The 17,853-nt window shown below is 33.2% G+C and overlaps 1 protein-coding gene across 2 annotated transcripts in view; it reads left to right on the plus strand.

Moving 5' to 3' along the window:
* Positions 1-215: 215 nt before the first annotated feature.
* Positions 216-17,853, plus strand: part of LOC121374458 (leukocyte elastase inhibitor-like) — a 40,102-nt gene continuing 22,464 nt past the window's right edge. For both annotated transcript variants that reach the window (XM_041501564.1, XM_041501568.1), the window contains exons 1-2: positions 216-623; positions 16,493-17,316. In XM_041501564.1, coding sequence (XP_041357498.1) covers positions 536-623; positions 16,493-17,316 — 912 coding nt within the window. In that variant the 5' untranslated portion in view covers positions 216-535. The remainder of the gene's footprint in view (positions 624-16,492; positions 17,317-17,853) is intronic.

The following is a 17,853-nucleotide window of genomic DNA, read 5'->3' on the forward strand; positions in this document are numbered from 1 at the left end:
GCGCACACACACACACACACACACACACACACACAAATAAAATTTGCAAAAACATCAGCTTAACGGTTTGTGTATTAATTTATGCGTGTTCTCACCCCTACGTTACACAATAGACTAACTGGTAACAAAATGCCGGAAATGAAAGAAGGTAGGAAAAAATGTTTTATTTAACGGCATTCAACACATTTTCTGTTCACGGTTATTGTGGCGTCACACATGTAGTTGAGGGCCACATATAACGACAGAACAATAAACTGCCGTCACGCTATAGGCTACTCTATTGTAATATATGCACCATCCCACTGACAGGATCACCCATACCACGGGCTTTCTCACACTAGTTGTGGAGCGCTAGCTGGAACAAGAAATAACCCAAAGTCGACATTACGCAAATGCAGGACTAGTTACATCAGACGAGTGCTTTACCACCAGGCTACATCATACCGGAAATGAATGCTTGTATTTACTACAAAAACCGGGTTTACGTCGGATGTAAACATCCAGTGCTCAATTTCTCATTTTGCAAGACGATATCATGAATGGTGCGCAGAGACACAGGATGGGAAATACTACACTCACAACGATTTTGTCGTCTGTTGTCTTACTGGCCAGTGTAACGATAGGTTGGTAACACATAATATTTATATATATGTTATTACTAGAGTGTTTTCGGTATCGTCAGTATCATATATTAGGAATAAAAATTGTATTATGCGAGCCTCTGGCTAATATTATTCTTAATATATGATATCTGACTATACCGAAACACTCGAGGATAAAAATCTCTTTATCATATAATCTCAAGCATAATACAACGTGTCTTTGTAAACTGTACACGCAACTTTAATTCCAGTCCGCCATTACTAGATATTCAAATGACGTAAGAATATGTGGCGCGGTGTCTTTTTGAATGGATGTCCTTACATCAGAATAAACTAGTGTATAACGGGGGTGGTTTTCGTGTTTTTTTCTGAACGTTGGACAGTTTTTAGTGTAAAATTGCTATTGAAATGTTTTTATTTGTTGACTATGAATGCATACGTCAATTATGGAGTATCACCCTAGTACGTTTGCTTAAATGTCAGTAAACCTAGTGCCGTGACCTCGATTCATTTGATTTTATTTCCTGCCAGGGCGCAAATTTTTGGGGCAGGATGTAGCCCAGTGGTAAAGCGCTCGCTTGATGTGCGGTCGGTTTGGGATCGATCCCCGTCAGTGGGCCCATTGGGCTATTTCTCGCTCCAGCCAGTGCACCACGACTGGTGCAACAAAGACCGTGGTATGTGCTATCCTGTCTATGGGATGGTGCATATAAAAGATCCCTTGCTGCTAATCGAAAAGAGTAGGTCATGAAGTGGCGACAGCGGGTTTCCTCTCTCAATATCTGTGTGGTCCTTAACCATATGTCCGACGCCATATAACCGTAAATAAAATGTGTTGAGTGCGTCGTTAATTAAACCATTTCCTTCTTCTTCTTCGATTAATTTACATCTAATTTGCAAAGTAATCAAATTCTTAAAGTATATGGTCTGAAAAATATCACATACTTTGACTGCACTGAAAATGTAAAGATATTATATGACAGGGGCGTACCCAGCCATTTTTGATGTGGATTCCAAATTTACAGTCGAGCACCGAAGGTGCGAGTGTTGAAGGGGTGTCTGGGGGTATCCCCCCCCCCCCAAAAAAAAAAAACACAACAAAAAAAACACACAAAAAAACACATAGACGTCATATGGTGCACTCTGGCGACTTTGAGAACTAATTTTATACCTATAAATAAACTTGGAAATCGCAAGTTTTAATGCGGCAATTTGTTAAATGTCTATAGATAGCATCAGTGCATCGTCTGAGTTGCATCTCACTTTAAAATATCTTTAGCTGAGTCCAGGTATGAAAAGGAGTACATCTACATGTAGATCTACCTGTGTCTTTACTTGTGCCTTTACTTGCAAATAACTGGTTAGTACTGGGGGTTGCCAGGAACACTTAGGTTAACTGAAATACTGTTGAAAAATGGCGTTAAACCCAAACTCAATCAATCAAAACCTGTGCCTTGTCAGCAACTGCACATGCATATAGATCTACGTTGTATATCTATTTAGTGGATCATTAATGTACTGGTAAATAGAAGAGTTGAGATGTTAGTCCTTAGACCTACATAAATATAGAACACCATAACACATCGACATTGTCAGGGCTTGATGTTACGAACCATTTTTCTTATTCAACTCCGCTGAGCATAACAAAATAAATGGCATCGTAGAGCCAAGTTAATAACATAAGTAATGCATCTTGTGTGACATCATCATGTAGATATGCTGGCTGCTAAACACGAATTTATGACCATTTGCTCTTTAACACAAATAATTTCTACGCTCAGCATGAAAATAGTTTTGTAACCTCGGGCCCTGGTCATCTACTAGTAGTATCTCATCTGAAAATCAACACAGTCACGTGAATTCACTACTCAAATGATAGCTCCACCAATACCAATACACTAAGTAGTTATTTAGTAACTAAGTAGCTTCTTTGATTTTTATTATTAGTTTGTCTAAGTACTCTCATATGAGGCTTGTGGGAGTACTTAGACCAAACTAATAATAAAAACCAAAGAACCTACTTAGTGTATTACATTTTGGTATTGGCTAACCGAATGATTCTTTTTAAACAGATTTAAACCAAAACAAAATTGGGGAGGGGGGGGGGGGGGCGGAGGGAATGATGTGGACGTCACTGCGTACTTGCGTACAGGCAGGTACGCGCCTGTATGATAAATAAATAAATAAATAAATAAATAAATATCTTTAGAGGTGCTATCTCAATTATTTGTTAACTTTTTCTTTGAAATGTAAGTATTCTCTCTTCAACTATATGCCTATAAAACATACAACAATTTTTTTTTTTTTAATAATTTAAATTTACTAGTGTAAAAAATATATTTCTTACACACACGTTGGTGAGAACATCATGCGTCATTTTTGAAAACACATGGGTTATTTACACACGTACATGTGTTAACAATTTCAAGAAATACGACTAGGTCACCAGTGCCATGCTTCCAGTGAAAACCAACACGGTGGAAATGGGTCATTCTACAGAAAGGGTCACTTTTATGTCCCTGCACAATTTCTTTTTTATTTATATTTAGAAAACTAAATTTGTTGTCTGTAACGATACCTTATTAATAATATCATCCTGTCATAGTATTTTTTTTTCTCTGGTAATCAGCTTTGATAGAAAGAAAGAAAGAAATGTTTTATTTAACGACGCACTCAACACATTTTATTTACGGTAATATGACGTCACACAAATGGTTAAGGACCACACAGATTTGAGAGGAAACCCGCTGTCGCCACTACATGGGCTACTCTTTCTGATTAGCAGCAATGGATCTTTTATTTGCGCTTCCCACAGGCAGGATAGCACAAACCATGGCCTTTGTTGAACCAGTTATGGATCACTGGTCGGTGCAAGTGGTTTACACCTACCCATTGAGCCTTGCGGAGCACTCACTCAGGGTTTGGAGTCGGTATCTGGATTAAAAATCCCATGCCTCGACTGGGATCCAAACCCAGTACTTACCAGCATGTAGACCGATGGCCTAACCACGACGCTACCGAGGCCGGTCAGCTTTGATAGAGATTTTATTCGAGATTAGTGTAAAATGTCATTGGTGTTACCTGTCCCAAGCACAACACTATGCATAACATGCACTATTAAAATATATAACAGAAGACATAACACTGAATACCTTTAATGTAATAAGTACTGATGGCTGACTTACTCACTAAAGAAGGAATCTTGTAAATATTTTCCGTATTCAAAAGATGGTGGGCAATATAAGCTTGTCCCTTGAGTTTTATGTCATTGGTGTTACTGTATATACTTATGAGAAAACAAAAGAAACTAAATGCTCTCTGGATGGAACATTCCACCGGTAGATATCGGCCATCGAACTTATTTGTCAAAAACATCAGACATATGAACAGTTGTGAATAGTTTTCTTTAAATGTCATAAATGTGTTGTTAAAGTATAAAAGTAGGTTTATTCACTGTCACTGGTGTTACGATCGTATTTATATAATGAATAATAATTTTAGGAAACTTTGTGTATGTTATTGTAGTCATCGTATGTCTGCTGCAACATTTTTCAGTTTTCTCGACCGTTTCTTTAAAGAGCATGAATTAATTATGCACGTATTTGTCATTGGTGTTACCTGTCATTGGTGTTACCAGGTACCGAGTAACACCAATGGCCATTAGTAACACCAATGACAATGCGTTTGAATAAGATGCCGTTTTCCTCGTTTTGCATATTTTTGAAGATTATTTGAAAATTAAAGGGACTTGTGCAGCATCATAGTTGCATAATGGCACTTTGGGTAAAATAAATGTTTTGCTGGAATGTAAAGAGTATATTTTCAACGTCCCTAACTGCGTTATGCTTGGTTCGCGCAATTAAGATCCGATTTGTTGTCGTCTGCTTGTCGTTCATTTCTGAGGTTTTTCTTCACAGTTAGTGAAGATTTCCATGAACAATAAAGTTCAGACAAGTAAGTATCTAAATACAAAACTTTACAAACCTCTAAAACCATTAAGCTTATAGGCTACTATAGTCCGTCCCATCCTTCTACAATTTAAGTGTTGGGGTTGGGTTTTTTGTTGTTGTTGTTTGTATTTTTTGGGGCAGGGGGGTGTTTTGGGTTTGTTTGTGGGGTGGGTTTTTTTTTTGGGGGGGGGGGGAGGAGGCTTTTTGTTAATATTTCCAGTTTGATTTGACGTAAGAAAACAAGTAAAAGTGTTTTGGAAATAAAAAATAAATACTATTTTTGTGTCCAATTTATAAAACAATCGGCTCAGAAATAAATAGCATGTAGTAAATTTCATAGTATGAAGAAGAAAAAAGGTGTTCCCTGTGAACTGTTGGTGAAACGCGCACCGGTCCGGAACGCTGGACAAACTAATTTTTTTCCTTTAATTTTTTTTTTGTAAATTAAACAGTGTTCGTCCATTGTGCACAGTTCAGAAATATATATTTTATCATATAGTTATTTTTAAAAATTGAAAATGTCGAACGGCGCATGCGCGAAAATGTTATTTTTCCAAATGTTAAACGCAGTTAGAAACTACTAACCTTTCCTGTTTAAGAGGTTAACTTTATCATAAAGAAAGTTAAATTCATACCGAAAATATATTACCAAGTTGTAATCAAATATCGAAAAATTACATTACGTATGTTTTAATTTCCAATAAAGGCTATTTAAATTTTATTTTTAAAAATATTGAATATCCTGCATTAAAATAGCTTTTTAGTTAAAAGGAAATCGTTGACTCTTTTGAATAATGACGCAGTTCTTATGATTTATTTCTTGAATAGTGACATAATTTGCTTGATTTGTATGTACTGAAAACATTAGAATGACAGATCACGTATTTATAAGGCGTCCTCTTTTTCTGAAAATATTTGGAACATTTAATGTAGAGTTTTGCAGCGCTTGCGTAAAAGCAAAGGTAGGAGTACAACATTTTACTCGTTATTGGGAATACAAGTATACAGTAAAATAGATTTTGAGCCTTAATATAAACACGAAAATAACTACATAAATGAATAAATCTTTAATTTAATATATAAACAAAATTAAAATTCTGTATCTTAGTTTAGTATATTTTTTAAACTGTCTGACTGGCCGTATCTTATCAATACAGAAACACACAATTATTCTAATAGGCCTTTAATAGTTGTAGGCTAAAGAAGAAAAAACAGAAGAAAAAAGAAACATTCAAGCAAATATTAATTACATCATTTTGCTAACAAGTAGTGTAGTGGTAGTCTCAAGAATAATAGTATTTCCACGATAATCTTGAATGACACTGATTGGTGTTACGCAAGAATATTTTAGCTGTCAATTATCAAGAAACTTTATTTTTTAAATTTAAATTGTTTATTTAGAAAATCATACCTTCTACCTTTATGACTTTGATTAAATTTATTTTGAAGGACTCCATATTTTTTAATAATTAAAATTGCCACAGTGTATAATTTAAGTCACATACAGAATATTCGTGTGGAAATGCACAATTACACCCTCGGATAATTTTTAATTCTAAAGTTATTCCATATATGTTATTAGGGACACCCAAATAACACATCCATTAGATCACACTGCTGAACTACCCCACTTGTCCGGTAACACCAGTGACATAATGAACGTGTTCATAGAGCAACATGTGTCTGCACGTGCAGGCCGATTATAGTTCTGCGTGGCCAGATATAATTTTATGTTTCTTTGTTCATCTATTTTCCAAAAGTTAACAATAAATATTTATATCTTTTAATTGTTTTATCTTGAATTTATATTTTGAAAAGTGACGCTTTCTGTAGAATGACCCAATTATATATTACACTGTGACGTATAATCTAGTTTTTGAGGATATGTAAGAAATAGAATAATACATTCGTGTCCGTTAGAAATCATTTATATCACAATTCGTTGTTTAAAAACGTATCAAACTCGCTTTCGCTCGTTAGATACATTTTAAAACAACTCGTTGTGAGATAACTGGTATCTAACGCCCACTCATGTATTATTCTCTATATATAAAAAAAATCTTCAGGAGCATTGTATTGGGCGCGTTCAGTTAGATGAGGCGAACACTCCATAACGGTAAAGGTTAAAGTATTTTTTACGAATCTTAACGTCCAACTTAATCCATTATACATTAAAACAAATTACGTGACTGCTAAATTAACTACTATTTTATCTTTTTAATGCAAATATTGGTTGAAATGACAAATATTTACAAAACTAATAACCCAAAACCATAGGATCCTTTCGGACCTAATCTGAACGGTTCGGTAATGAAATCCTCAGCAGTGGATAGTTGGCACTGAGCGTGATGCACGTGCTAAACGTGTAACCTCTGATTTCCGATTTTGTTACCCACAATCTTTTCTGTGGCCAGAATATATTACTATCTCTAGTATCAGGTTTATGAGACTTAAATTACGTATTTATTACACACCAGTGAAAGATATTGCTCATGTCATAACAATTACTCAATATCTAAGGAGTGTAATATTGACGTGACGTGAGCGTGACGTAGATCACTTGCTGACCCAATTCTGAGAAAAATAACGTGTAGTAGGTCCCGACATCTGCTTGCTTAGACTGCATTGCGGGTTGTTTGCAATAAATACAATACCTAACTAGTTTGCCTGTTATATTATTTTTATGAAACTCGTTAACAGTGTTGGTATCAGACTCGCTTTCGCTCGTCATATACCAAAACTGTTAACTTATTTCATAAAAATGGTATGACAGGCAAGCTGTTTATTATTCTATATTTATTTGATGATGCAGATGTTTGGGTTCGTGGGCTAAAGCGTTGTACTTGTTTACAAGGAATAAGTTCTGTCAGTAGTGGGTTCGAATCCGAATCCGAACGCATAAAAATTGCATTGGTTCACAGGTGTTCGAGCGGTGAAGGTCGCGGGCTGCCAAATGCCGTGCGAACCGGTGCAGTAGGTTCGAATCCTGCCAACTGACATTTTATGTTTATAAATTTTACAATACACGTGATTCCGTAAACTGAAGAGGAAAGAATAGAACTATTTAATAAATTGTGCAAATATAAAGGTGTAGATCTATTAGAAACACCAGGATGATCAGAAACACTTCGCGTGTATGGGAATAGATACTCTAAACAATAACATCTATGTACTGTCCGATTTTGATTATTAAAAAAACCGACTCTAATAGTGAAAACTGGGGTCTGGCACTTTAAAGCCGCACACCCTAGTTCCCTCCAGCGAAAATAAATTATAATTTGGTTAATCTACAAACCTGTAACACACTTAGATCACATTTTTATCAAATGGAGTGAAAAAGCAGGTTTTATATCGATAAATACCATGGGAATCCCCATGTCCCAATTGCTTGAAATAATTTTGAAAGTTAATATTCTGATGTCACTGGTAGATGTCGCTCAAAGCACAACAATGCCTACGTCACGACAAATTTCACAGACTTGGGTGCGTTTCTTTCACCTCTCCTGGACATGTTCCAACTGTTCTGTCCTGGTTGTATCCCCTCTCCAAATATCGTAAGACTTAGCAAAATTATTGGTTTTAAGGGTTTGTAACGTTTTGTATTGAGACACTTACTTGTCTGAACTTTATTGTTACTGAAAATGTTCACGAATTGTGAAGAAAAATCTCACAAATGAACAACAACAAATCGGATGTTAATTGCGCGAAACGTGCACGAGAAAATAAACCGAACCAAAATGATAACGGTCACGTGATATACCAACGTCTGTGACATTGAAATGGAAATATCCCCTCTAAAAATAGATTAGACCTTGTCTGCTCAACGGTTTTTTCTCAGACGTGCGTGCGATTTATGAAATACGAAAAATGCATTTTGTGGTATTACAAAAACCAGGATTACAAAAAAACACTTCAGGTGAATGGAAATGTATATTCTAAATAATAAACGGTAAGTAAAGTGCAATTTTATTTGTGAAAAAAATGGGTTTAATAGCGAAAAACAACGCCGTAATGGTTAACAACTAGCCGTAACTAGGGTGTGTCCCTTTAAGTCCCTTGTCAAAACGAATTAGGCTAAAAGCGCAGAGAGACTGATAAAGACCAGGGGCCTTATTCATAAAGGTCTCTTAGGCTCTGCTAGACAACAAAGCATCCTCTTTGCAAGTCTTTTAGCAGTGTACTGCGAGATCGCAAAGTTGCGAGAGTTTAGTGAATAAAATCAATACTATAACATCAGTGGTATAATAAGATCTATAATATAACATCAGTGATATATCATCAAGGATATAATAAAATAAATGATATGACATAAATGATATAATAACATAAATAATATAACATCAATGATATAATAACATCAATAATACAATGACACCGTTGACATAATAATATAAATGACATAACATCAGTGCTATTACATCAGTGATAAATAACATTAATGATATAAAATCAATGATATGATATAATAATATAACTGATATAATAGCATCAGTGATATAATAACATCAATGATATAATAACGCCAATAACATATAAGACGTTTTGCTATTGGTAAATTTTCGTGATAAATCGGACGATAGATGTACGCTGTCATTGGAACCAGGATTTATCACGATGACAAAATTCCGAAAAATCCTCCGATATGCTCTCACTTGGCCTTACCCACCCTCCCAGGGTAAGGTCCGGTCCGTGATCGATCGCAACAGTCAATTCGATCATGTGTCTTATTGCCTGCTATTCTAGTCTGTGTTCCCAAAATGGCACAAGCAGGTTCAGCAGAAATAATTGTATCACAATCTAAAGTACACCATTTTTGTTTAGAACATACTTTTTGGGACAATAAACTTGATAAAGAAGACAAAATGGAATGAATATTGATTTTGTAAACAAAATTTTAAACAACAGTAACTGCTTTAAAATATCGCAACATTTTGAAAAACTCACGAAAATAATGCTTACGTAAATGAATATTATATTATTTTACGTATTTATAAACAAAAAGTGAAAATATGTTAGTAAAAGTTATAAATTTGTAGATCTAGCCCTCAACGTGGTTCTTGGTCAAAATTAATCCAGGCGAATTCCTCGAAATAACTGAATACGAGATTAAAACACAACTTCACAAATGTAAATTCCAATCATATGCATACGTTTTGCAACACAAAATAACAGCGAACGAAAAAATATTTTTAGTGTATCCTGTATTACAAGAAATCATGTTCAAAATAGATTACAATACTAATAAATTTGCCTTTGCTTCGCTTCTAAGTCAGTGACGTCATGTCAAAAGAAAGAAAAAATATATTACGTCATAATTTTACTTACTACAAGCGTTTTCGTTGAATATCGGAAGTAAGGAGAATAGATAATTAGGTTTTTAAAATTTGTGTGATTTCTTTAATAAAAATACAATAAAATTACTTACATATACTCCTAATAAGTGTAGCATTAGAATAGGGATAATATCACTGTGTTTCGTTGTTAACTATAAGGATTTATCACAAATGTTTTGGATTTAGGGACTCGACTTCGTATCGTCCCTAAATCCAAATTTTGTGATAAATCCTTATAATTAACAACGAAACACAGTGATATTATCCCCTAAATAACATAAATGACATAATAACAATTATATTATAATAATATCAATAATATAATATGTCTAATATAATAACATAAATGATATAGTAATGTCAATAATACAATAACATCAATGATATAATAACATCAGTGATACAGTAACATCACTGATATAATTATGTAAATGATATAATAACATCAATGATAGGATAACATCAAGTATATAACTTCAAGTATATAATAACATAATATAACATCAATGATATAACATCAATAACATCAGTGATACAATAATATCACAGATATAATAACATCAATGATATAACATCAATGATATAATAACATCAATGATATAACATCAATGATATAATAACATCAATAATACAATAACATCAATGATGTAATAACATAACTGGTATAATGACAAATTGACAAAGGAAAATTGGCTAATTGGAATTATAAAACCTATATTTAAAAAACAAGGAGACGATACTAATCCAGAAAATTACCGACCTCTGACTTTATTGAGCTGTTTTGGGAAATTACTTACCTCGGTTAGAAACCTTAGGCTTACAAAATATATTGAAGAAAATAAAATTCTTAATAAGGTGCAAGCGGGATTTCGAAAAGGTTATTCAACAGTAGACAATATGTTTGTGTTACATAGCATAATTGATATTTTAAAATCGTCAAAGAAAAAATAGTTTTGTTGTTTTATTGATTTTAGAAAAGCATTTGATAATGTTTGGCGAATTGGACTCTGGCAAAAATTGATCACTTATGGAATAACTGGTAAAATAATGACATTAATTATAAATATGTATAGTAATATTAAATCATGTATTGCTCATAATAATACAACATCTGGATTTTTCCCATGTGAAAAAGGTGTTAGACAAGGTGAAAATTTGTCGCCATTATTATTTTCTTTGTTTTTGAATGACTTAGAGACCTGGTTACAATATAATAATTGTCAAGGAATTACGGTAATGGATGTGCGATCTGATGTAGTGCTCCAAAATGGTTTAAAGTTATTGTTGTTATTGTATGCAGATGATACAGTTCTTTTTCTGATAATGATATTGATTTACAATATATATTGAATTGTTTTCAAAAATATTGTGAAGACTGGCATTTAGAGGTTAATTACAAAAAGACTAAAGTATTAATTTTTGGTTCAGGATATACAAAACAAAAGAAATTTCAATTTAATATTAATAATATTGTTATTGACATAGTTGATAGTTATATGTACCTTGGAATTAAGTTCAATAAAAATAGAAAGTATACCCAAGCTATAAAACATTTAAGTGAACAGGCTTCTAAAGCAACTTTTTCCTTATTAAGAAAATCTAGAAATATCAGTTTGCCATTAGATTGCATTTTTAAAGCTTATGATCATATGATTATACCAATTATGACATATGGTTCTGAAATTTGGGGATATAGTAATATTGATATTCTTGAACGCTTACAAAGTAATTTTATTAAAATTTGTTTAAAATTAAAGAAAAACACACCTAATTATATGTTGTATGGAGAAACAGGTAAAATGCCGATTCGTTTACAAATATATAAAAGGATAATATCATATTGGTGTAAAATTATTTTGGATAAGGATAATAATTTAATCTCTATTTTATATAAGAATTTATTATATAAATATTGTAACGGATATATGTCTCCTTGGTTAGATAATGTTAAACGTATTTTAGATAATTGTGGGCTGAGTTTTGTGTGACAACAACAAGGTTTCTCAAGTAAGGGATGGTTGATATCTTTAATAGAAACAAGACTTAAAGATCAATTTCGCCAGTAATGGAATAGTAATAAGTTAAATACCTCAAAAGGTAAAATTTATAATTGTATAAAACGGGAATTTAATCAAGAATTTTACATATTTCTGCCAAAAACTGTATCACTTCCGTTGCTTAAATTTCGAACTGGTAACCACTGGTAACCACCTGTAGAACGAGGTCGTTGGAGTAACATCCCTTACTTGGAAAAATATTGTACATTATGCCAGAATGAGTGTGTAGGAGATGAATATCATGCTTTGTTTGAATGTCCTGCATTTTTGACAGAAAGAAAATTATTTTTAAAAAAAGAATTTATAACACGACCAAACTTCTGTAAGTTTTCTATGTTGTTGCAAGAGAAACGGCTGTCAAGATTACGAAAACTTAGTAAATTTGTTAGTCTTATAATGACAAAATTTAGAGATCAACAGTAATTAAGTTTATTATTTGTAGCAGTATATATTATATGTATGTACAGTATGTTATACATGTATATTGCCACCATCCACCTCGGCACGTGTCCCACCGTTGGTGGTCTTTATGTGAATAAAGAAGTTGAAGTTGAAGACATGAATGCTATGAAGCCAATGATATAATACCATCAATGATATAATACCATCAATGATATAATACCATCAATGATATAATAACATCAGTGATACAATAACATCAGTGATACGATACAATCAGTGATATAATAACATCACTGGTATAATACCATCAATGATATAATAACATCATTAATACAATACCATCATTCGTGTAATAACATGAACTGGAACAGGCGAAGCTGACGATCCAAGGGTCTACAGTTAGATTGTAGCCTGGTATTTTTTCAAGAAAAACCAAATATACAGTTAGTTCCGTAGAAAAACGATTCAGTTTACAATGGACATAACCATATGGAGTTTTTAGAGTTGCGAGTGTTATTGTCTATTTGATCTCGCAAATGTTTCATTTTTACCTCAGGCTTTGGTCAAAAATGACATTTACTGGATAAAATAGACAATAACACCGCAAATCTAAAAACTCCATATGGTTATCTTCTAAATAACATAAATGATATAATATCAATAACATCAAAGATATAATAACATCAACGAGATAATAACATCAATGATATAATAATATAAATGATATAACATTAATACTAAAATAACAATTGATCTAATAACATCAATGAATGAATAACAGTATTGATGTAATAACATCAATGATATGATAACATCAATGATATGATAACATTATTGATATGATAACATCAATGATATGATAACATCAATGATACGATAACATTATTGATATGATAACATCAATGATATGAAGCCAATGATATAACATAAACTATATAATATCAATGACATAGTAATATCAATGATATAATATCAATAACATCAAGGATATAACATCAATGATATAATAACTAGGGGTGTAACGAATACACATGGTGGCGAATATGATACATATCACGAATATAAGTAATGAATACGAATATGTATTCACGTCCATGAATACAAAATGTTAAAAGGTTTTGCAGAAAGGAAGAACAGAATACTAGTATTTTAAAAATAAAACACTGAATAATCATGAGTGTTTCTTTGGAGAAGCGAAATCAAGGTACACGTAGGGTACCAGTCCAATGAGTTGAAATCAAGGTACACGTAGGGTACCAGTCCAATGAGTTGAAATCAAGGTACACGTAGGGTACCAGTCCAATTAGTCGAAATCAAGGTACCAGTCCAATTAGTTGAATTTTAAAAAAAGAAGATCTGTTCCCTTTATCTACTACACAACCAGTCCGAACATTATCAAAACAATTGGTATTACGTTTTGGTAAGTGAATTAGAAACATAAATGGTATAGTTAGAATTACATATATGTATTCGCGTATTCGGTTTATCTAGTGACCAATACAATGAATGAATGAATGTTTATCGACACCCCAGTACGAAAAATACATCGGCTATTGGGTGTCAAACTATGGTAATGCAAACAAATAAAGTAATGATCAACATCAATATAAAAATTCAAGATTTAAATAAAAACAGTGTAAAGAACTGTGCAAAAATACAAATATCACAGATACTGACCGTTACTCAAAATTTTAATTTGTGCTGTATTGGCCATTCTCAAAGAGAATGTTACACCCCTGCACCACGGTGAGGTTACAGCACGCGCAGGGGTGATCAAAGAGAATGTTACACCCCTGCACCACGGTGAGGTTACAGCACGCGCAGGGGTGATCAATACAAATGCAACTATGATACAGATCGCTGTTCGGTGCACCAAATATTCGAGTATATCGTTACACCCCTAATAATAACATCAATAATATAATAACATCATTGATATAATAACATAAATGATATATTAACATGAATAATATAGCATCTATGACAATAATATAAATGAGATAAATGACATAATAACATTACTATTATAATAATATCAATAATATAATATAAATGATATAATAACATCGAAGATATAGTAATATAAATGATATATTAATAACATAACATCAATAACAATAACATAAATGATACAATAAGATAAATGACATAATAACATTACTATTATATCAATAATATAACATCAATGACATAATACCATCAATGACATAATACCATCAATGATACAATAACATCAATGATATAATAACATAAATGATATAACATCAGTAGCATAATAACATCAATAATACAATAATATCATTGATATAATAAAATCAATGATATAATAACATAAATGATATAACATCAGTAGCATAATAATATCTATAACACAACATCAATGATATATCATCAAGAATATAATAACATAAATGATATAATAACATAAATAATATAACATCAATGATATAATGACACTAATGATACAATAACATCATTGACAATAATATAATGATATAATAACATAAATGATATAATAACATTAATGTTATGTCGTCAGTGATAAAATAATATCAATGATATAATAACATCGATTGATAATATAGCACCAATGACAATAGCATAAATGATAAATGACATAATAATACATTTATTATAATAATATCAATAATATAACATTAATGATAAGATAACATAAATGGTATACTAGCATCTATACTATATTAACACCATTGATATACTAGCATCTATATATGTATATATGTATATCAGAGATGGGGTAATGGTAATCGGTAATCGTAATCTATACTATATTAACACCATTGATATAATAGCATCTATATATGTATATATGTATATCAGAGATGGGGTAATGGTAATCGGTAATCTATACTATATTAACACCATTGATATAATAGCATCTATATATGTGTATATATGTATATCAGAGATGGGGTAATGGTAATCGGTAATCGTAATCTATACTATATTAACACCACTGATATAATAGCATCTATATATGTATATATGTATATCAGAGATGGGGTAATGGTAATCGTAATCTATACTATATTAACACCATTGATATAATAGCATCTATATGTGTATATATGTATATCAGAGATGGGGTAATGGTAATCGGTAATCGTAATCTATACTATATTAACACCACTGATATAATAGCATCTATATATGTATATATGTATATCAGAGATGGGGTAATGGTAATCGTAATCTATACTATATTAACACCATTGATATAATAGCATCTATATATGTATATATGTATATCAGAGATGGGGTAATGGTAATCGTAATCTATACTATATTAACACCACTGATATAATAGCATCTATATGTGTATATATGTATATCAGAGATGGGGTAATGGTAATCGGTAATCGTAATCTATACTATATTAACACCACTGATATAATAGCATCTATATGTGTATATATGTATATCAGAGATGGGGTAATGGTAATCGTAATCTATACTATATTAACACCATTGATATAATAGCATCTATATGTGTATATATGTATATCAGAGATGGGGTAATGGTAATCGTAATCTATACTATATTAACACCACTGATATAATAGCATCTATATGTGTATATATGTATATCAGAGATGGGGTAATGGTAATCGGTAATCGTAATCGACTGCAATCGATTACATATGTTCGTGTAATCGCCATCGTTGCTAATGTAATCGTAATCAGCGATTACTTTCATGATTACTCCTAATTTACTAAACTTAGATATGTTTAGCGTCAACTCCAGTAAGAGTGTCTTTAGTTAGTAGCAGTACTGGTCAGTCAGACAAAAGAACTGATCTTCATTGTTTACTACTCTAATAGTGTATTAGAACTATCATTTGCCTTGAGAAACAGGATCATAATGACTGGATCATCAAATGAATGTAACCCAGGGGATGAAGCCACACATTCACATAATGGCATCTATCTTGTTTACGCTTACTATAAAATCACTTCGCAATCGTAATGGTAATCGACCCCGCTTACTCTCTCTCTCTCTCTCTCTCTCTCTCTCTCTCTCTCTCTCTCTCTCTCTCTCTCTCTCTCTCTCTCTCTCTCGACCAACTGTTGATATCACAATATGATAGTCTGAGGTGTGGCTAAAGAAATATCTCTTTCGATTACAGCTGCAGACAATGGCAACAGTCCACCTGGATTCCACTTGACGATGTTGTCGCGGGCGTGCGACCACTTCGCAATCAAAGTCTACAAACTCCTGGCGGGAAATGACGACAACGTCCTGTTTTCTCCACTGAGCGTCTTGTCCGCTCTGTCTATGACGTATATGGGTGGCAACCAGAAAACGGCCAGCCAATTAAAACACGCGTTACAAATGAAGCTTATGCATCGCAATGAAATACTGCAAAGCTTCAAACAACTTGAGCGGGAAATTCAAAGCGACAAGAACGTTAACGTTTCACAGGAAAACGGCATCTTTGCCAGTAAAGAATTCCCGTTTGAACAAAAAACTATGAAAGAAATTACAGAAAGTTTTGGTGCGCGTATCAGAAACTTGGATTTTCGGAACGGGCAAGGTGCAGAATGGGAGATAAACAACTTTGTGAAGAACCTGACCAGAGGTCGCATACCCGAACTTCTTCCGCCGAATTCCGTGACGTCATCAAACGCTCTGTATCTCGTGAACGCTTTGTATTTTAAAGCCTCGTGGCTTCACACGTTTTCGTTGACAGCCACACGTATCATGGACTTTTACGTCACTCCTACGACTACGAAAAAGACAGAGATGATGAACCAAAACGGTGAATTCCGCTGTGTAACGGTTCTGAATTTGAAGTCCACGATACTGGAGTTACCTTTTCTTGGCGATAGGTTCGCATTATACATTTTACTTCCGGATGCGATGGACGGCCTGACAGAACTGAAAAAGCGACTGACGTACCAACGTCTAGAAAGTCTTTTCCGCAGACTTCAACACCCATATCCAGTAGACGTGAGTTCGTACTTTAAAAGTAAACTTGGGTCTCACTACACAGATGTTATCTGCCATTGAAACCCATGTTAAATTGGCCAACTTCAAACGAAGATTGCCAATAGAACGGGTTCTCGTTGGCACTAACAACATACCACCATTGCTAACATACATTATATAAGCATTTATTTTCACTCCAAAATTGAGAACATTTCCGTCTCAGTTTTTTGCTATATGACCGCATCTGGCTGTAGTACCGGTCCGAACAGGTGGTTCATTAACCGATTCACTCCGGCTGTCAATTGCGCTATATACCCATGTCCCAAAAGGTCGATGCACAATATTACAAAATAACATGGTCAAAATACAGCCAGAAGGCTTACCATTAAACATACATATTGTTTTAATTCTTCACCATTTCCTAGAAGTGAATATGTGAACCATAAGATGTGTCACAATTAGGAACTATAGTGGACAGTGATGAATGAACTCTCACCCGGAAGTGATCTGTGTAGTGAGACCTTGCTGATCATAGTGTTATATTATTGTGGTTTGTGC

Source organism: Gigantopelta aegis, chromosome 1, assembly GCF_016097555.1.
Source record: "Gigantopelta aegis isolate Gae_Host chromosome 1, Gae_host_genome, whole genome shotgun sequence".
Lineage (NCBI taxonomy): Eukaryota > Metazoa > Mollusca > Gastropoda > Neomphalida > Peltospiridae > Gigantopelta > Gigantopelta aegis.